This window comes from Heptranchias perlo, unplaced genomic scaffold (assembly GCF_035084215.1).
Source record: "Heptranchias perlo isolate sHepPer1 unplaced genomic scaffold, sHepPer1.hap1 HAP1_SCAFFOLD_457, whole genome shotgun sequence".
Classification (NCBI taxonomy): domain Eukaryota; kingdom Metazoa; phylum Chordata; class Chondrichthyes; order Hexanchiformes; family Hexanchidae; genus Heptranchias; species Heptranchias perlo.
This window is the reverse complement of record NW_027139471.1, coordinates 11,186-34,070: the sequence shown is the minus strand read 5'-3', so window position 1 is coordinate 34,070 and position 22,885 is coordinate 11,186. Positions and strand designations below refer to the sequence as shown.

The 22,885-nt window shown below is 44.9% G+C and overlaps 1 protein-coding gene across 1 annotated transcript in view; it reads right to left on the bottom strand.

Moving 5' to 3' along the window:
• The window catches only part of LOC137313280 (excitatory amino acid transporter 1-like), a gene marked incomplete at its 5' end in the record, with an annotated part of 66,924 nt that extends 46,761 nt beyond the window's left edge, over positions 1–20,163 (bottom strand). The window contains 2 exons of the mRNA XM_067979403.1: positions 11,918–12,052; positions 19,964–20,163. Coding sequence (XP_067835504.1) covers positions 11,918–12,052; positions 19,964–20,163 — 335 coding nt within the window. The remainder of the gene's footprint in view (positions 1–11,917; positions 12,053–19,963) is intronic.
• Between the last annotated feature and the right edge of the window lie 2,722 nt (positions 20,164–22,885).

The following is a 22,885-nucleotide window of genomic DNA, read 5'->3' as shown; positions in this document are numbered from 1 at the left end:
GTATATAACGCTCTCACTGTATATAACGGTCTCACTTTATATAACGCTCTCACTGTCTGTAACCGCTCTCACTGTATATAACGGTCTCACTGTATATAACGGTCTCACTGTCTGTAACCGCTCTCACTGTATATAACGGTCTCACTGTATATAACGGTCTCACTGTATATAACGGTCTCACTGTCTGAAACCGCTCTCACTGTATATAACGGTCTCACTGTATATAACGGTCTCACTGTATATAACTGGTCTCACTGTATATAACGGTCTCACTGTCTGTAACTGCTCTCACTGTATATAACGGTCTCACTGTCTGTAACCGCTCTCACTGTATATAACGGTCTCACTGTATATAACGGTCTCACTGTATATAACGCTCTCACTGTCTGTAACCGCTCTCACTGTATATAACGGTCTCACTGTATATAACGGTCTCACTGTCTGCAACCGCTCTCACTGTATATAACGGTCTCACTGTATATAACGGTCTCACTGTCTGTAACCGCTCTCACTGTATATAACGGTCTCACTGTATATAACGCTCTCACTGTATATAACGGTCTCACTGTATATAACGGTCTCACTGTATATAACGGTCTCACTGTCTGTAACCGCTCTCACTGTATATAACGGTCTCACTGTATATAACGGTCTCACTGTATATAACGCTCTCACTGTATATAACGGTCTCACTGTATATAACGCTCTCACTGTATATAACGCTCTCACTGTATATAACGGTCTCACTGTCTGTAACCGCTCTCACTGTATATAACTGTCTCACTGTATATAACGGTCTCACTGTATATAAGACTCTCACTGTATATAACGGTCTCACTGTCTGTAACCGCTCTCACTGTATATAACTGTCTCACTGTATATAACGGTCTCACTGTATATAACGCTCTCACTGTACATAACGGTCTCACTGTATATAACGCTCTCACTGTATATAACTGTCTCTCTGTATATAACGGTCTCACTGTATATAACGGTCTCACTGTCTGTAACCGCTCTCACTGTACATAACGGTCTCACTGTATATAATGCTCTCACTGTATATAACGGTCTCACTGTCTGTAACCGCTCTCACTGTATATAATGGTCTCACTGTATATAACGGTCTCACTGTATATAACGGTCTCACTGTATATAACGGTCTCTCTGTATATAACGGTCTCACTGTCTGTAACCGCTCTCACTGTCTGTAACCGCTGTCACTGTATATAACGGTCTCACTGTATATAACGGTCTCTCTGTATATAACGGTCTCACTGTCTGTAACCGCTCTCACTGTCTGTAACCGCTCTCACTGTATATAACGGTCTCACTGTATATAATGCTCTCACTGTATATAACGGTCTCACTGTATATAACGGTCTCACTGTCTGTAACCGCTCTCACTGTATATAACGGTCTCACTGTATATAACGGTCTCACTGTATATAACTGTCTCACTGTATATAACTGGTCTCACTGTATATAACGGTCTCACTGTCTGTAACCGCTCTCACTGTATATAACGGTCTCACTGTATATAACGGTCTCACAGTACATAACGCTCTCACTGTATATAACGGTCTCACTGTATATAACGGTCTCACTGTCTGTAACCGCTCTCACTGTATATAACGGTCTCACTGTATATAACGGTCTCACTGTATATAACGGTCTCACTGTCTGTAACCGCTCTCACTGTCTGTAACCGCTCTCACTGTATATAACGGTCTCACTGTATATAACGGTCTCACTGTATATAACGGTCTCACTGTCTGTAACCGCTCTCACTGTATATAACGGTCTCACTGTATATAACGGTCTCACTGTATATAACGGTCTCACTGTATATGACGCTCTCACTGTATATGACGCTCTCACTGTCTGTAACCGCTCTCACTGTATATAACGGTCTCACTGTATATAACGGTCTCACTGTATATAACGGTCTCACTGTCTGTAACTGCTCTCACTGTATATAACGGTCTCACTGTCTGTAACCGCTCTCACTGTATATAACGGTCTCACTGTATATAACGGTCTCACTGTATATAACGCTCTCACTGTCTGTAACCGCTGTCACTGTATATAACGGTCCCACTGTATATAACGGTCTCACTGTATATAACGGTCTCACTGTCTGTAACCGCTCTCACTGTCTGTAACGGTCTCACTGTATATAACGGTCTCAATGTCTGTAACCGCTCTCACTGTATATAACGGTCTCACTGTATATAACGAACTCACTGTATATAACGGTCTCACTGTATATAACGCTCTCACTGTATATAACGAACTCACTGTATATAACGGTCTCACTGTATATAACGCTCTCACTGTATCTCACGGTCTCACTGTATATAACGGTCTCACTGTCTGTAACCGCTCTCACTGTATATAACGGTCTCACTGTATATAACGGTCTCACTGTATATAACGCTCTCACTGTATATAACGGTCTCACTGTATATAACGCTCTCACTGTATATAACGCTCTCACTGTATATAACGGTCTCACTGTCTGTAACCGCTCTCACTGTATATAACTGTCTCACTGTATATAACGGTCTCACTGTATATAAGACTCTCACTGTATATAACGGTCTCACTGTCTGTAACCGCTCTCACTGTATATAACTGTCTCACTGTATATAACGGTCTCACTGTATATAACGCTCTCACTGTACATAACGGTCTCACTGTATATAACGCTCTCACTGTATATAACTGTCTCTCTGTATATAACGGTCTCACTGTATATAACGGTCTCACTGTCTGTAACCGCTCTCACTGTACATAACGGTCTCACTGTATATAATGCTCTCACTGTATATAACGGTCTCACTGTCTGTAACCGCTCTCACTGTATATAATGGTCTCACTGTATATAACGGTCTCACTGTATATAACGGTCTCACTGTATATAACGGTCTCACTGTCTGTAACCGCTCTCACTGTCTGTAACCGCTGTCACTGTATATAACGGTCTCACTGTATATAACGGTCTCTCTGTATATAACGGTCTCACTGTCTGTAACCGCTCTCACTGTCTGTAACCGCTCTCACTGTATATAACGGTCTCACTGTATATAATGCTCTCACTGTATATAACGGTCTCACTGTATATAACGGTCTCACTGTCTGTAACCGCTCTCACTGTATATAACGGTCTCACTGTATATAACGGTCTCACTGTATATAACTGTCTCACTGTATATAACTGGTCTCACTGTATATAACGGTCTCACTGTCTGTAACCGCTCTCACTGTATATAACGGTCTCACTGTATATAACGGTCTCACAGTACATAACGCTCTCACTGTATATAACGGTCTCACTGTATATAACGGTCTCACTGTCTGTAACCGCTCTCACTGTATATAACGGTCTCACTGTATATAACGGTCTCACTGTCTGTAACCGCTCTCACTGTCTGTAACCGCTCTCACTGTATATAACGGTCTCACTGTATATAACGGTCTCACTGTATATAACGGTCTCACTGTATATAACGGTCTCACTGTCTGTAACCGCTCTCACTGTATATAACGGTCTCACTGTATATAACGGTCTCACTGTATATAACGGTCTCACTGTATATAACGGTCTCACTGTATATGACGCTCTCACTGTATATGACGCTCTCACTGTCTGTAACCGCTCTCACTGTATATAACGGTCTCACTGTATATAACGGTCTCACTGTATATAACGGTCTCACTGTCTGTAACTGCTCTCACTGTATATAACGGTCTCACTGTCTGTAACCGCTCTCACTGTATATAACGGTCTCACTGTATATAACGGTCTCACTGTATATAACGCTCTCACTGTCTGTAACCGCTGTCACTGTATATAACGGTCCCACTGTATATAACGGTCTCACTGTATATAACGGTCTCACTGTCTGTAACCGCTCTCACTGTCTGTAACGGTCTCACTGTATATAACGGTCTCAATGTCTGTAACCGCTCTCACTGTATATAACGGTCTCACTGTATATAACGAACTCACTGTATATAACGGTCTCACTGTATATAACGAACTCACTGTATATAACGGTCTCACTGTATATAACGAACTCACTGTATATAACGGTCTCACTGTATATAACGCTCTCACTGTATCTCACGGTCTCACTGTATATAACGGTCTCACTGTCTGTAACCGCTCTCACTGTATATAACGGTCTCACTGTATATAACGGTCTCACTGTCTGTAACCGCTCTCACTGTATATAACGGTCTCACTGTATATAACGAACTCACTGTATATAACGGTCTCACTGTATATAACGCTCTCACTGTATCTCACGGTCTCACTGTATATAACGGTCTCACTGTCTGTAACCGCTCTCACTGTATATAACGGTCTCACTGTATATAACGGTCTCACTGTCTGTAACCGCTCTCACTGTATATAACGGTCTCACTGTATATAACGGTCTCACTGTCTGTAACCGCTCTCACTGTATATAACGGTCTCACTGTATATAACGGTCTCACTGTATATAACGGTCTCACTGTCTGTAACCGCTCTCACTGTCTGTAACCGCTCTCACTGTATATAACGGTCTCACTGTATATAACGGTCTCACTGTATATAACGGTCTCACTGTCTGTAACCGCTCTCACTGTATATAACGGTCTCACTGTATATAACGGTCTCACTGTATATAACGGTCTCACTGTATATGACGCTCTCACTGTATATGACGCTCTCACTGTCTGTAACCGCTCTCACTGTATATAACGGTCTCACTGTATATAACGGTCTCACTGTATATAACGGTCTCACTGTCTGTAACTGCTCTCACTGTATATAACGGTCTCACTGTCTGTAACCGCTCTCACTGTATATAACGGTCTCACTGTATATAACGGTCTCACTGTATATAACGCTCTCACTGTCTGTAACCGCTGTCACTGTATATAACGGTCCCACTGTATATAACGGTCTCACTGTATATAACGGTCTCACTGTCTGTAACCGCTCTCACTGTCTGTAACGGTCTCACTGTATATAACGGTCTCAATGTCTGTAACCGCTCTCACTGTATATAACGGTCTCACTGTATATAACGAACTCACTGTATATAACGGTCTCACTGTATATAACGCTCTCACTGTATATAACGAACTCACTGTATATAACGGTCTCACTGTATATAACGCTCTCACTGTATCTCACGGTCTCACTGTATATAACGGTCTCACTGTCTGTAACCGCTCTCACTGTATATAACGGTCTCACTGTATATAACGGTCTCACTGTATATAACGCTCTCACTGTATATAACGGTCTCACTGTATATAACGCTCTCACTGTATATAACGCTCTCACTGTATATAACGGTCTCACTGTCTGTAACCGCTCTCACTGTATATAACTGTCTCACTGTATATAACGGTCTCACTGTATATAAGACTCTCACTGTATATAACGGTCTCACTGTCTGTAACCGCTCTCACTGTATATAACTGTCTCACTGTATATAACGGTCTCACTGTATATAACGCTCTCACTGTACATAACGGTCTCACTGTATATAACGCTCTCACTGTATATAACTGTCTCTCTGTATATAACGGTCTCACTGTATATAACGGTCTCACTGTCTGTAACCGCTCTCACTGTACATAACGGTCTCACTGTATATAATGCTCTCACTGTATATAACGGTCTCACTGTCTGTAACCGCTCTCACTGTATATAATGGTCTCACTGTATATAACGGTCTCACTGTATATAACGGTCTCACTGTATATAACGGTCTCTCTGTATATAACGGTCTCACTGTCTGTAACCGCTCTCACTGTCTGTAACCGCTGTCACTGTATATAACGGTCTCACTGTATATAACGGTCTCTCTGTATATAACGGTCTCACTGTCTGTAACCGCTCTCACTGTCTGTAACCGCTCTCACTGTATATAACGGTCTCACTGTATATAATGCTCTCACTGTATATAACGGTCTCACTGTATATAACGGTCTCACTGTCTGTAACCGCTCTCACTGTATATAACGGTCTCACTGTATATAACGGTCTCACTGTATATAACTGTCTCACTGTATATAACTGGTCTCACTGTATATAACGGTCTCACTGTCTGTAACCGCTCTCACTGTATATAACGGTCTCACTGTATATAACGGTCTCACAGTACATAACGCTCTCACTGTATATAACGGTCTCACTGTATATAACGGTCTCACTGTCTGTAACCGCTCTCACTGTATATAACGGTCTCACTGTATATAACGGTCTCACTGTCTGTAACCGCTCTCACTGTCTGTAACCGCTCTCACTGTATATAACGGTCTCACTGTATATAACGGTCTCACTGTATATAACGGTCTCACTGTATATAACGGTCTCACTGTCTGTAACCGCTCTCACTGTATATAACGGTCTCACTGTATATAACGGTCTCACTGTATATAACGGTCTCACTGTATATAACGGTCTCACTGTATATAACGGTCTCACTGTATATGACGCTCTCACTGTATATGACGCTCTCACTGTCTGTAACCGCTCTCACTGTATATAACGGTCTCACTGTATATAACGGTCTCACTGTATATAACGGTCTCACTGTCTGTAACTGCTCTCACTGTATATAACGGTCTCACTGTCTGTAACCGCTCTCACTGTATATAACGGTCTCACTGTATATAACGGTCTCACTGTATATAACGCTCTCACTGTCTGTAACCGCTGTCACTGTATATAACGGTCCCACTGTATATAACGGTCTCACTGTATATAACGGTCTCACTGTCTGTAACCGCTCTCACTGTCTGTAACGGTCTCACTGTATATAACGGTCTCAATGTCTGTAACCGCTCTCACTGTATATAACGGTCTCACTGTATATAACGAACTCACTGTATATAACGGTCTCACTGTATATAACGCTCTCACTGTATATAACGAACTCACTGTATATAACGGTCTCACTGTATATAACGCTCTCACTGTATCTCACGGTCTCACTGTATATAACGGTCTCACTGTCTGTAACCGCTCTCACTGTATATAACGGTCTCACTGTATATAACGGTCTCACTGTCTGTAACCGCTCTCACTGTATATAACGGTCTCACTGTATATAACGGTCTCACTGTCTGTAACCGCTCTCACTGTATATAACGGTCTCACTGTATATAACGGTCTCACTGTATATAACGGTCTCACTGTATATAACTGGTCTCACTGTATATAACGGTCTCACCGTATATAACGGTCTCACTGTATATAACGGTCTCACTGTATATAACGGTCTCACTGTATATAACGGTCTCACTGTCTGTAACTGCTCTCACTGTATATAACGGTCTCACTGTCTGTAACCGCTCTCACTGTATATAACGGTCTCACTGTCTGTAACCGCTCTCACTGTATATAACGGTCTCACTGTATATAACGGTCTCACTGTATATAACGCTCTCACTGTCTGTAACCGCTCTCACTGTATATAACGGTCTCACTGTATATAACGGTCTCACTGTATATAACGGTCTCACTGTATATAACGCTCTCACTGTCTGTAACCGCTCTCACTGTATATAACGGTCTCACTGTATATAACGGTCTCACTGTATATAACGCTCTCACTGTCTGTAACCGCTCTCACTGTATATAACGGTCTCACTGTATATAACGGTCTCACTGTATATAACGCTCTCACTGTATATAACTGTCTCTCTGTATATAACGGTCTCACTGTATATAACGGTCTCACTGTCTGTAACCGCTCTCACTGTACATAACGGTCTCACTGTATATAATGCTCTCACTGTATATAACGGTCTCACTGTCTGTAACCGCTCTCACTGTATATAATGGTCTCACTGTATATAACGGTCTCACTGTATATAACGGTCTCACTGTATATAACGGTCTCTCTGTATATAACGGTCTCACTGTCTGTAACCGCTCTCACTGTCTGTAACCGCTGTCACTGTATATAACGGTCTCACTGTATATAACGGTCTCTCTGTATATAACGGTCTCACTGTCTGTAACCGCTCTCACTGTCTGTAACCGCTCTCACTGTATATAACGGTCTCACTGTATATAATGCTCTCACTGTATATAACGGTCTCACTGTATATAACGGTCTCACTGTCTGTAACCGCTCTCACTGTATATAACGGTCTCACTGTATATAACGGTCTCACTGTATATAACTGTCTCACTGTATATAACTGGTCTCACTGTATATAACGGTCTCACTGTCTGTAACCGCTCTCACTGTATATAACGGTCTCACTGTATATAACGGTCTCACAGTACATAACGCTCTCACTGTATATAACGGTCTCACTGTATATAACGGTCTCACTGTCTGTAACCGCTCTCACTGTATATAACGGTCTCACTGTATATAACGGTCTCACTGTCTGTAACCGCTCTCACTGTCTGTAACCGCTCTCACTGTATATAACGGTCTCACTGTATATAACGGTCTCACTGTATATAACGGTCTCACTGTATATAACGGTCTCACTGTCTGTAACCGCTCTCACTGTATATAACGGTCTCACTGTATATAACGGTCTCACTGTATATAACGGTCTCACTGTATATAACGGTCTCACTGTATATGACGCTCTCACTGTATATGACGCTCTCACTGTCTGTAACCGCTCTCACTGTATATAACGGTCTCACTGTATATAACGGTCTCACTGTATATAACGGTCTCACTGTCTGTAACTGCTCTCACTGTATATAACGGTCTCACTGTCTGTAACCGCTCTCACTGTATATAACGGTCTCACTGTATATAACGGTCTCACTGTATATAACGCTCTCACTGTCTGTAACCGCTGTCACTGTATATAACGGTCCCACTGTATATAACGGTCTCACTGTATATAACGGTCTCACTGTCTGTAACCGCTCTCACTGTCTGTAACGGTCTCACTGTATATAACGGTCTCAATGTCTGTAACCGCTCTCACTGTATATAACGGTCTCACTGTATATAACGAACTCACTGTATATAACGGTCTCACTGTATATAACGCTCTCACTGTATATAACGAACTCACTGTATATAACGGTCTCACTGTATATAACGCTCTCACTGTATCTCACGGTCTCACTGTATATAACGGTCTCACTGTCTGTAACCGCTCTCACTGTATATAACGGTCTCACTGTATATAACGGTCTCACTGTCTGTAACCGCTCTCACTGTATATAACGGTCTCACTGTATATAACGGTCTCACTGTCTGTAACCGCTCTCACTGTATATAACGGTCTCACTGTATATAACGGTCTCACTGTATATAACGGTCTCACTGTATATAACTGGTCTCACTGTATATAACGGTCTCACTGTATATAACGGTCTCACTGTATATAACGGTCTCACTGTATATAACGGTCTCACTGTCTGTAACTGCTCTCACTGTATATAACGGTCTCACTGTCTGTAACCGCTCTCACTGTATATAACGGTCTCACTGTCTGTAACCGCTCTCACTGTATATAACGGTCTCACTGTATATAACGGTCTCACTGTATATAACGCTCTCACTGTCTGTAACCGCTCTCACTGTATATAACGGTCTCACTGTATATAACGGTCTCACTGTATATAACGGTCTCACTGTATATAACGCTCTCACTGTCTGTAACCGCTCTCACTGTATATAACGGTCTCACTGTATATAACGGTCTCACTGTATATAACGCTCTCACTGTCTGTAACCGCTCTCACTGTATATAACGGTCTCACTGTATATAACGGTCTCACTGTATATAACGCTCTCACTGTCTGTAACCGCTCTCACTGTATATAACGGTCTCACTGTATATAACGGTCTCACTGTCTGCAACCGCTCTCACTGTCTGTAACGGTCTCACTGTATATAACGGTCTCACTGTATATAACGCTCTCACTGTATATAACGCTCTCACTGTATATAACGGTCTCACTGTATATAACGGTCTCACTGTATATAACGCTCTCACTGTATATAACGGTCTCACTGTATATAACGCTCTCACTGTATATAACGGTCTCACTGTCTGTAACCGCTCTCACTGTATATAACGGTCTCACTGTATATAACGCTCTCACTGTATATAACGGTCTCACTGTATATAACGGTCTCACTGTCTGTAACCGCTCTCACTGTATATAACTGTCTCACTGTATATAACGCTCTCACTGTATATAACGGTCTCACTGTATATAACGCTCTCACTGTATATAACGGTCTCACTGTATATAACGGTCTCACTGCATATAACGCTCTCACTGTACATAACGGTCTCACTGTATATAACGGTCTCACTGTATATAACGGTCTCACTGTATATAACGGTCTCACTGTCTGCAACCGCTCTCACTGTATATAACGGTCTCACTGTATATAACGGTCTCACTGTATATAACGCTCTCACTGTCTGTAACCGCTCTCACTGTATATAACGGTCTCACTGTATATAACGGTCTCACTGTCTGCAACCGCTCTCACTGTCTGTAACGGTCTCACTGTATATAACGCTCTCACTGTATATAACGGTCTCACTGTATATAACGGTCTCACTGTATATAACGGTCTCACTGTCTGTAACCGCTCTCACTGTATATAACGGTCTCACTGTATATAACGGTCTCACTGTATATAACGGTCTCAATGTATATAACGGTCTCACTGTATATAACGGTCTCACTGTCTGTAATCGCTCTCACTGTATATAACGGTCTCACTGTATATAACGGTCTCACTGTATATAACGGTCTCACTGTCTGCAACCGCTCTCACTGTATATAACGGTCTCACTGTATATAACGGTCTCACTGTATATAACGCTCTCACTGTCTGTAACCGCTCTCACTGTATATAACGGTCTCACTGTATATAACGGTCTCACTGTCTGCAACCGCTCTCACTGTCTGTAACGGTCTCACTGTATATAACGGTCTCACTGTATATAACGCTCTCACTGTATATAACGGTCTCACTGTATATAACGGTCTCACTGTATATAACGGTCTCACTGTCTGTAACCGCTCTCACTGTATATAACGGTCTCACTGTATATAACGCTCTCACTGTATATAACGGTCTCACTGTATATAACGGTCTCACTGTATATAACGGTCTCACTGTCTGTAACCGCTCTCACTGTATATAACGGTCTCACTGTATATAACGGCCTCACTGTATATAACGGTCTCACTGTATATAACGGTCTCACTGTCTGTAACCGCTCTCACTGTATATAACGCTCTCACTCTATATAACGGTCTCACTCTATATAACGGTCTCACTGTATATAACGCTCTCACTGTATATAACGCTCTCACTGTCTGTAACCGCTCTCACTGTCTGTAACTGCTCTCACTGTATATAACGCTCTCACTCTATATAACGGTCTCACTGTCTGTAACCGCTCTCACTGTATATAACGCTCTCACTCTATATAACGGTCTCACTCTATATAACGGTCTCACTGTATATAACGCTCTCACTGTATATAACGGTCTCACTGTCTGTAACTGCTCTCACTGTCTGTAACTGCTCTCACTGTCTGTAACCACTCTCACTGTATATAACGCTCTCACTGTATATAACGGTCTCACTGTATATAACGGTCTCACTGTATATAACGGTCTCACTGTATATAACGGTCTCACTGTATATAACGGTCTCACTGTCTGTAACCGCTCTCACTGTCTGTAACTGCTCTCACTGTCTGTAACCGCTCTCACTGTCTGTAACTGCTCTCACTGTCTGTAACCGCTCTCACTGTTTCAGGATACAGTTGCTGAATTGTAGGAACTTTGGGCTGATGTATATCTTGTATTCTGTGTTGTGAACAGAGACTACCCTGACGGTTCCCACAACTCCAAATGATCAAGTGTGTGTGTGAGTCAGATACGTACAGGAACCAATCGACTGCGATGATGAGAGTAATGTCGTCTGTCGGAAGTCCCACTGATGTGAGGACGATCACCATTGTAACCAGGCCGGCCTGCGGAATGCCAGCAGCACCAATACTGGCAGCTGTGGCTGTGATGCTGGATTTCAGAGAAAGACAAAGGGTTAATTCACCTCCAATCTAATGGCATTGTGAAATAATGTCAAGTCGGTAATGTTGGGGAGGGATGGGATTCCCAACAATGTGAAATCATAGAAAGGTTACAGCACGGAAGGAGGCCATTCAGCCCATTGAGTCCCCGCCGGCTCAATGCAAGAGCAATCCATCCAGTCCCACTCCCCGCCCTATTCCCGTAGCCTTGCAAATCTTTTCCTTTCAAGTACTTATCCAGTTCCTTTTGAAGGCCATGATTGAATCTGCCTCCACCACCCCCTCGGGCAGTGCATTCCAGATCCTAACCACTCGCTGGGTAAAAAGTTTTTCCTCATCTCACCTTTGGTTCTTTTGCCAATCACCTTAAATCTGTGTCCTCTGGTTCTTGACCCTTCCACCAATGGGAACAGTTTCTCTCTATCTACTCTGTCTCGACCCTTCATGATTTTGAATACCTCGATCAAATCTCCTCACAACCGTCTCTGTTCCAATGAGAACAACCCCAGCTTCTCCAGTCTATCCACACAACTAAAGTCCCTCATCCCTGGAATCATTCTAGTAAATCTCCTCTGCACCCTCTCTAAGGCCTTCACATCTTTCCTAAAGTGCGGTGCCCAGAACTGGACACAATACTCCAGCTGTGGTCGAACCAGCGTTTTATAAAGGTTCATCATGACTTCCTTGCTTTTGTACTCTATGCCTCTATTCATAAAGCCCAGGACCCCGTATGCTTTTTTAACCGCTTTCTCAACCTGCCCTGCCACCTTCAACGATTTGTGCACAAATACCCCCAGATCTCTCTGTTCCTCCACCCCTTTTAGAATTGTACCCTCTAGTTTATATTGCCTCTCCTTGTTCTTCCTACCGAAATGTATCACTTCGCATTTTTCTGTGTTAAACTTCATCTGCCACGTGTCCGCCCATTCCACCAGCCTGTCTATATCCTCTTGAAGTCTATCACTATCCTCCTCACTGTTTACTGCACTTCCAAGTTTTGTGTCATCTGCAAATTTTGAAATTGTGCCCTGTACACCCAAGTCCAAGTCATTAATATATATCAAGAAAAGCAGTGGTCCCAGCACTGACCCCTGGGGAACACCACTGTACACCTCCCTCCAGTCCGAAAAACAACCGTTCACCACTACTCTCTGTTTCCTGTCACTTAGCCAATTCTGTATCCATGTTGCTACTGCCCCCTTTATTCCATGGGCCGCAATCTTGATGATAAGCCTACTGTGTGGCACTTTATCAAACGCCTTTTGAAAGTCCACATACACCACAGCAACTGCATTGCCCTCATCGACCCCTTCTGTTACCTCATCAAAAAACTCTATCAAGTTGGTTAAACACTATTTGCCTTTAACAAATCTGTGCTGGCTTTCCCTGATCAATCCACACTCGCCCAAGTGACTGTTAATTCTGTCCCGGATTATCGTTTCTAACAGTTTCCCACCACTGAGTTTAAACTGACTGTCCTATAGTTGCTGGGTTTATCCTTACACCCTTTTTTTGAACAAGGGTGTAACATTTGCAATTCTCCAGTCCTCTGGCACCACCACCGTATCTAAGGATGTTTGGAAGATTATGGCCAGTACCTCCGCAATTTCCACCCTTACTTCCCTCAGCAACCTAGGATGCATCCCATCCGGACCGGGTGACTTATCTACTTTAAGTACAGCTAGCCTTTCAAGTACCTCTTCTTCATCAATTTTTAGTCCTTCCAGTATCTTAACTATATCTTCCTTTACTGAGACTCTGGCAGCATCTTCTTCCTTAGTAAAGACAGATGCAAAGTTCTCATTTAATACCTCAGCCATGCCCTCTGCCTCCATGAGTAGATCTCCTTTACGGTCCCTAATCGGCCCCTCCGCTCCTCTTACTACCCGTTTACTACTTATTTGCCTGTAGAAGGCTTTGGGATTCCCTTTTATATTGGCCGCCAGTCTATTCTCATACTCCCTTTTTGCCTCTCTTATTTCCTTTTTCACTTCCCCTCTGAACTTTCTATATTCTGCCTGGTTCTCACTTGTGTTATCAACCTGACATCTGTCACACACCCCTTTTTTCCATTTCATCTTACTCACTATCTCTTTTGTCATCCAGGGAGCTCTGGCTTCAGTTGCCCCACCTTTCTGCCTCGTGGGAATGTACCTGGACTGTACCCGAACCATCTCCTCTTTAAAAGGCCGTCCATTGTTCAATTACAGTCATCTGCAAATTTTGAAATTGTGTCCTGTACACCCAAGTCAAAGTCATTAATATATATCAAATCTAAAACTAATCCCACTGCCCCGCTCTCTCCCCATAACTCTGTATCAATCCCAAACTAATCCCACTGCCCCGCTCTCTCCCCATAGCCCTGTATCAATCCCAAACTATAGTTATATAAAAAGAAAAAGGGTGGCTAAGGCAAACGTAGGTCCCTCAGAGGATGAGACCGGGAAATTAATGGTGGGAAACATGGAGATGGCAAAAATGCTGAACAAATATTTTGTTTCAGTCTTTACAGTAGAGGACACTAAGAATATCCCAACACTGGACAAACAGGGGTCTCTGGGGGGGGAGGAGCTAAATACGATTAAAATCACTAAGGAATTGGTACTCAGTAAAATAATGGGACTCGAGGCGGATAAATCCCCTGGACCTGATGGCTTACATCCGAGGGTCTTGAGGGAAGTGGCAGTAGGGATTGTGGATGCTTTGGTAATAATTTTCCAAAATTCTCTGGACTCGGCAAAGGTCCCGGCAGATTGGAAAACTGCTAATGTAACACCGTTATTTAAAAAGGGTATTAGGCAGAAGGCTGGAAATTATAGACCAGTTAGCCTAACATCTGTGGTGGGTAAAATTTTGGAGTCTATTATTAAGGAGACAGTAGCGGAACATTTGGATAAACATAATTTAATAGGACAAAGTCAGCATGGCTTTATGAAGGGGAAGTCATGTCTGACAAATTTGTTTGAGTTCTTTGAGGACATAACGTACAGGGTGGATAAAGGGGAACCAGTGGACGTAGTGTATTTAGACTTCCAGAAGGCATTCGACAAGATGCCACATAAAAGATTATTGCTCAAGATAAAGAATCACTGGATTGGGGGTAATATTCTGGCATGGGTGGAGGATTGGTTATCTAACAGGAAGCAGGGAGTTGGGATAAATGGTTCATTCTCGGACTGGCAACCAGTAGCCAGTGGTGTTCCGCAGGGGTCGGTGCTGGGTCCCCAACTCTTTACAATCTATATTAACGATTTGGAGGAGGGGACCTAGTGCAACATATCAAAGTTTGCAGATGATACAAAGAAGGGAGGGAAAGTGGAGAGTGAGGAGGACATAAAAAACCTACAAGGGGATATAGACAGGCTGGGTGAGTGGGCGGAGATTTGGCAGATGCAATACAATATTGGAAAATGTGAGGTTATGCACTTTGGCAGGAAAAATCAGAGAGCAAGTTATTATCTTAATGGCAAGAAACTGGAAAGTACTGCAGTACAAAGGGATCTGGGGGTCCTAGTGCAAGAAAATCAAAAAGTTGGTATGCAGGTGCAGCAGGTGATCAAGAAGGCCAACGGAATGTTGGCTTTTATTGCTCGGGGGATCGAATATAAAAACAGGGAGGTATTGCTGCAGTTATATAAGGTATTGGTGAGACCGCACCTGGAATACTGCATACAGTTTTGGTGTCCATACTTAAGAAAAGACATACTTGCTCTCGAGGCAGTACAAAGAAGGTTCACTCGGTTAATCCCGGGGATGAGGGGGTGGACATATGAGGAGAGGTTGAGTAGATTGGGACTCTGCTCATTGGAGTTCAGAAGAATGAGAGGCGATCTTATTGAAACATATAAGATTGTGAAGGGGCTTGATCGGGTGGATGCAGTAAGGATGTTCCCAAGGATGGGTGAAACTAGAACGAGGGGGCATAATCTTAGAATAAGGGGCTGCTCTTTCAAAACTGAGATGAGGAGAAACTTCTTCACTCAGAGGGTGGTAGGTCTGTGGAATTTGCTGCCCCAGGAAGCTGTGGAAGCTACATCATTAAATAAATTTAAAACAGAAATCGACAGTTTCCTAGAAGTAAAGGGAATTAGGGGTTACGGGGAGCGGGCAGGAAATTGGACATGAATTTAGATTTGAGGTTAGGATCAGATCAGCCATGATCTTATTGAATGGCGGAGCAGGCTCGAGGGGCCGATTGGCCTACTCCTGCTCCTATTTCTTATGTTCTTCTGTAACTAATCCCACTGCCCCACTCTCTCCCCACAGCCCTGTATCAATCCAAAACTAATCCCACTGCCCCGTTCTCTCCCCATAGCCCAGTATCAATCATCAAGGAGCCCTAGTAAAATTGAAGTCAATGGGAATCAGGGGGAAAACTCTCCAGTGGCTGGAGTCATACCGAGCACAAAGGAAGATGGTAGTGGTTGTTGGAGGCCAATCATCTCAGCCCCAGGACATTGGTGCAGGAGTTCCTGAGGGCAGTGTCCTAGGCCCAACCATCTTCAGCTGCTTCATCAATGACCTTCCCTCCATCATAAGGTCAGAAATGGGGATGTTCGCTGATGACTGCACAGTGTTCAGTTCCATTCACAACCCCTCAGATAATGAAGCAGTACAAGCCCGCATGCAGCAAGACCTGGACAACATCCAGGCTTGGGCTGATATGTGGGAAGTAACATTCGCGCCAGATAACCGCCAGGCAATGACCATCTCCAACAAGAGAGAGTCTAACCACCTCCCCTTGACATTCAACGGCATTACCATCGCCGAATCCCCCACCATCAACATCCTGGGGGTCACCATTGACCAGAAACTTAACTGGACCAGCCATATAAATCTCCCCCCACCCCGATTTACACCCCCTCCTCGATTTATATCCCCCCCTCGATTTATATCCCCCCCGATTTACACCCCCTCCTCGATTTATATCCCCCCCCCGATTTACACCCCCTCCTCTATTTATATCCCCCCCGATTTACCTCCCTCGATTTACACCCCCCTCGATTTACACCCCCCCGATTTACACCCCCCCCCATTTACACCCCCCCCCCGAGTTACACCACCCTCGATTTACACCCCCCCCCGATTTGCCCCCCCGATTTACACCACCCGATTTACACCCCCGATTTACCACCCCGATTTACACCCCTCGATTTACACCCCTCGATTTACACGCCTCGATTTACACGCCTCGATTTACACCCCCCTCGATTTACACTCCCCGATTTACACCCCCCCATTTAAACCCCCCGATTTACATCCCCCGCTTTATTTACATCCCCCCCCGATTTACACCCCCCCATTTAAACCCCCCCGATTTCCCCCCCCCCCGATTTACACCCCCCGATTTACACCCCCCTCGATTTACCCCCCCGATTTACACCCCTCGATTTACACCCCCGATTTAAACCCCCCCGATTTACACCCTCGATTTACACCCCCCCGATTTACACCCCCCTCGATTTACATCCACCCTGATTTACACCTCCCCTGATTTACCCCCCTCGATTTACACCCCCCCGATTTACACCCCTCGATTTACCCCCCCGATTTACACCCCCCCCCGATTTACCCCCCCCAATTTACACCCCCCCCCGATTTACACCCCCCCTTGATTTACACCCCCCCGATTTACACCCCCCCTCGATTTACATCCCACGATTTACATCCCCCTCGATTTACACCCCCCCGATTTACACTCCCCGATTTACACCCCCCTCGATTTACACCCCCCCGATTTACACCCCCCCTCGATTTACACCCCCCCCGATTTATACCCGCCCTCGATTTACACCCCCTCGATTTACACCCCCCTCGATTTACACCCCCCGATTTACACCCCCCGAATTACACCCCCCCGATTTACCCCCTCGATTTACACCCCCCTCGATTTACACCCCCCCGATTTACACCCCACCCGATTTACACGCCCTCCAATTGACACCCCCCTCGATTTACATCCCCCCGATTTACACCCCCCCCAATTGAGACCCCCCCGATTTACACCCCCCCCCGATTTAGCCCCCCGATTTACACCCCCCCGATTGACACCCTCCCGATTGACCCCCCCCCCCCAGTTTACACCCCCCGATTTACACTCCCCGATTTACACCCCCCCATTTAACCCCCCCCCCGATTTACATCCCCCCTCGATTTACACACCCCCTGATTTACACTCCCCGATTTACACCCCCCCATTTAAACCCCCCCCGATTTACATCCCCCCCGATTTACACCCCCCCCATTTAAACCCCCCCCCGATTTCCCCCCTCGATTTAAACCCCCCCGATTTACACCCCCCGATTTACACCCCCTCGATTTACCCCCCCGATTTACACCCCCTCGATTTACACCCCCCCCGATTTACACCCCCTCGATTTACACCCCCCCCGATTTACATCCCTCGATTTACACCCCCGATTTACACCCCTCGATTTACCCCCCTCGATTTACACCCCCCCGATTTACACCCCCTTGATTTACACCCCCGATTTACACCCCTCGATTTACACCCCTGATTTACACCCCCCCCGATTTACCCCCCTCGATTTACACCCCCCCGATTTACACCCCCCCGATTTACACCCCCTCGATTTACACCCCCTCGATTTACACCCCCGATTTAAACCCCCCGATTTACCCCCCTCGATTTACACCCCACCCGATTTACACCCCCCCGATTTACACCCCCCCAATTGAGACCCCCCCAATTGACACCCCCCTCGATTTACACCCCCCCGATTGACACCCCCCCGATTGACACCCCCCCAATTGACACCCCCCCAATTGACACCCCCCTCGATTTACATCCCCCCGATTTACACCCCCCCAATTGAGACTCCCCCGATTGACACCCCCCTGATTGACACCCCCCCAATTGACACCCCCCCGATTTACACCCTCGATTTACACCCCCCCGATTTACACCCCCCCGATTTAGCCCCCCAATTTACACACCCCCCATTTAAACCCCCCGATTTACCCCCCCCGATTTACACCCCCCCATTTAAACCCCCCGATTTACCCCCCCCGATTTACACCCCCCCGATTTACACCCCCCCATTTAAACCCCCCGATTTACCCCACCGATTTACACCCCCCCCGATTTACAACCCCCCCCGATTTACACCCCCCCGATTTACACCCCCCCCCTTCGATTCCACTGATGTCAATTTAAAAGATCAGGCGGCTGATTCACTGTCGCCCAAAGACCAAGTACACGTCCATTGAGATTGGATATTGCCATTTTTAAAGTTGATTTAGGTTGTTTCAAACTGAATTGCAGCCATATCATCACCACAGTCACAAACGCAGGCCCAAACTGGGCACTCTTGTGATGAGTGGTCCACCTCCTGACCCCTCAAAGCCTGTCCGCCATTTAATAAAGGCATAAGTCAGGAGTGTGAGGGGATACTCAGTACTCACCTGGATGGGTGCAGCCACATCTCCAGAGACTCGACACCATCCAGGACAGAGAAGTTGATATTCCTGGCACTGCATTCACTGTCCACTCTCTGCACCACTGGCACACTGGCAATGTGCGTAATCTACTGGCTACACTGCAGCAACTGATCACAGTCACTTCGACAGCACCTCCCAACCTTGCCTCCTCTACGATCACAAAATTCAAGAGCAGGATTGTCATGGGAACCCGATCACATCCAAGATCCCCCCAACCCCACCCTGCCCCGAAATCACACACCATCCCAACTAGAACATATATTACAGACCCTTTATTGCCACTGGGTCAATCATTGAACCATAGAACGATACAGCACAAAAGGAGGCCATTCGGCCCATTATGCCTGTGCCAGCTCTTTGAAAGAGCTATCCTATTAGGTAATGTCCTGGAATTCTAGTGGTGAGTAAATAAGGTTTTCAGAGTAAAGGGCCCTGTTACCTGATGGTGAGGATTTGTCCAAAGTTGAGGTCAAAGTTGTTAACCTGTGCGATGAAGATGGCAGCGAGAGCCTCATAGAGAGCAGTGCCATCCATGTTAATGGTGGCACCAACAGGCAGCACAAATCTGGTGATTCGTTTATCCAGCCCGATGTTGTCCTCCAGGCAACGGAAGGTGATGGGCAAGGTGGCTGAGCTGGAAGGACAGGGAGGTTAATGTCACCATACTGAGTCACAACACGGCTACAGGCTAGGATCTCTCTGTCAATCCACACGTGTACATGCGTGTGTTTCGGTCTGTGCGTGTGTTTCGGTCTGTGCGTGTGTTTCGGTCTGTGCGTGTGTTTCGGTCTGTGCGTGTGTTTCGGTCTGTGCGTGTGTTTCGGTCTGTGCGTGTGTTTCGGTCTGCGCGTGTGTTTCAGTCTGTATGTGTGTTTCAGCCTGTGTGAATGTTTTTCAAGCAGTCTGTGTGTGTGTTTCAGTCTGTGTGTGTGTTTCAGCCGGTGTGAATGTGTGTTTCAGTCTGTGTGTGTGTTTCAGTCTGTGTGTGTGTTTCAGCCTGTGTGAATGTGTGTTTCAGTTTTTGTGAATGTGTTTCAGTCTGTGTGAATGTTTGTTTGTCTGTGTTTGTGTTTCAGCCTGTGTGTGTTTCAGTCTGTGTGTGTTTCAGTCTGTGTGAATGTTTTTCAGTCTGTGTGTGTTTCAGTCTGTGTGAATGTGTGTTTCAGTCTGTGTGTGTGTTTCAGTCTGTGAGTGTGTTTCAGTCTGTGTGCGTGTTTCAGTCTGTGTGCGTGTTTCAGTCTGTGTGCGTGTGTTTCAGTCTGTGTGAATGTTTTTCAGTCTGTGTGTGTTTCAGCCTGTGTGTGTTTCAGCCTGTGTGTGTGTTTCAGTCTGTGTGTGTGTGTTTCAGCCTGTGTGTGTGTTTCAGTCTGTGTATGTGTTTCAGCCTGTGTGAATGTGTGTTTCAGTCTGTGTGTGTGTTTCAGTCTGTGAGTGTGTTTCAGTCTGTGTGTGTGTTTCAGTCTATGTGAATGTGTGTTTCAGTCTGTGTGTGTGTGTTTCAGTCTGTGTGTGTGTTTCAGTCTATGTGAATGTGTGTTTCAGTCTATGTGAATGTGTGTTTCAGTCTGTGTGTGTGTGTTTCAGTCTGTGTGTGTGTGTTTCAGTCTGTGTGTGTGTTTCAGCCTGTGTGTGTGTTTCAGTCTATGTGAATGTGTGTTTCAGTCTGTGTGTGTGTGTTTCAGTCTGTGTGTGTGTGTTTCAGCCTGTGTGAATGTGTGTTTCAGTCTGTGTGTGTGTTTCAGTCTATGTGAATGTGTGTTTCAGTCTGTGTGTGTGTTTCAGTCTATGTGTGTGTTTCAGTCTATGTGAATGTGTGTTTCAGTCTGTGTGTGTGTTTCAGTCTATGTGAATGTGTGTTTCAGTCTGTGTGTGTGTGTTTCAGTCTGTGTGTGTGTGTTTCAGTCTATGTGAATGTGTGTTTCAGTCTGTGTGTGTGTTTCAGTCTGTGTGTGTGTTTCAGCCTGTGTGTGTGTTTCAGTCTATGTGAATGTGTGTTTCAGTCTGTGTGTGTGTTTCAGTCTATGTGAATGTGTGTTTCAGTCTGTGTGTGTGTTTCAGTCTATGTGTGTGTTTCAGCCGGTGTGTGTGTTTCAGTCTGTGTGTGTGTTTCAGTCTATGTGAATGTGTGTTTCAGTCTGTGTGTGTGTGTTTCAGTCTGTGTGTGTGTTTCAGTCTATGTGAATGTGTGTTTCAGTCTGTGTGTGTGTGTTTCAGTCTGTGTGTGTGTTTCAGTCTGTGTGTGTGTTTCAGCCGGTGTGTGTGTTTCAGCCGGTGTGTGTGTTTCAGTCTGTGTGTGTGTTTCAGTCTGTGTGTGTGTTTCAGTCTGTGTGTGTGTTTCAGTCTGTGTGTGTGTTTCAGCCGGTGTGAATGTGTGTTTCAGTCTGCATGTGTTTTTCAGTCTGTGTGTGTGTTTCAGCCTGTGTGAATGTGTGTTTCAGTTTTTGTGAATGTGTTTCAGTCTGTGTGAATGTTTGTTTGTCTCTGTGTGTGTTTCAGTCTGTGTGAATGTTTTTCAGTCTGTGTGTGTTTCAGCCTGTGTGTGTGTTTCAGTCTATGTGAATGTGTGTTTCAGTCTGTGTGTGTGTGTTTCAGTCTGTGTGTGTGTTTCAGCCTGTGTGCGTGTTTCAGTCTGTGTGAATGTGTGTTTCAGTCTGTGTGCGTGTTTCAGTCTGTGTGCGTGTTTCAGTCTGTGTGCGTGTTTCAGTCTGTGTGCGTGTTTCAGTTTGTGTGCGTGTTTCAGTCTGTGTGCGTGTTTCAGTCTGTGTGCGTGTTTCAGTCTGTGTGCGTGTTTCAGTCTGTGTGTGTGTTTCAGTCTGTGTGAATGTGTGTTTCAGTCTGTGTGTTTGAGTCTGTGTGTGTTTCAGGCTGTGTGAATGTGTGTTTCAGTCTGTGTGCGTGTTTCAATCTGTGTGCGTGTTTCAGTCTGTGTGCGTGTTTCAGTCTGTGTGCGTGTTTCAGTCTATGTGAATGTGTGTTTCAGTCTGTGTGTGTGTGTTTCAGTCTGTGTGTGTGTTTCAGTCTGTGTGTGTGTTTCAGTCTGTGTGTGTGTTTCAGTCTATGTGAATGTGTGTTTCAGTCTGTGTGTGTGTGTTTCAGTCTGTGTGTGTGTTTCAGTCTGTGTGTGTGTTTCAGTCTATGTGAATGTGTGTTTCAGTCTGTGTGTTTGAGTCTGTGTGTGTTTCAGGCTGTGTGAATGTGTGTTTCAGTCTGTGTGCGTGTTTCAGTCTGTGTGCGTGTTTCAGTCTGTGTGTGTGTGTTTCAGCCTGTGTGTGTGTTTCAGTCTGTGTGTGTGTTTCAGCCTGTGTGAATGTGTGTTTCAGTTTTTGTGAATGTGTTTCAGTCTGTGTGAATGTTTGTTTGT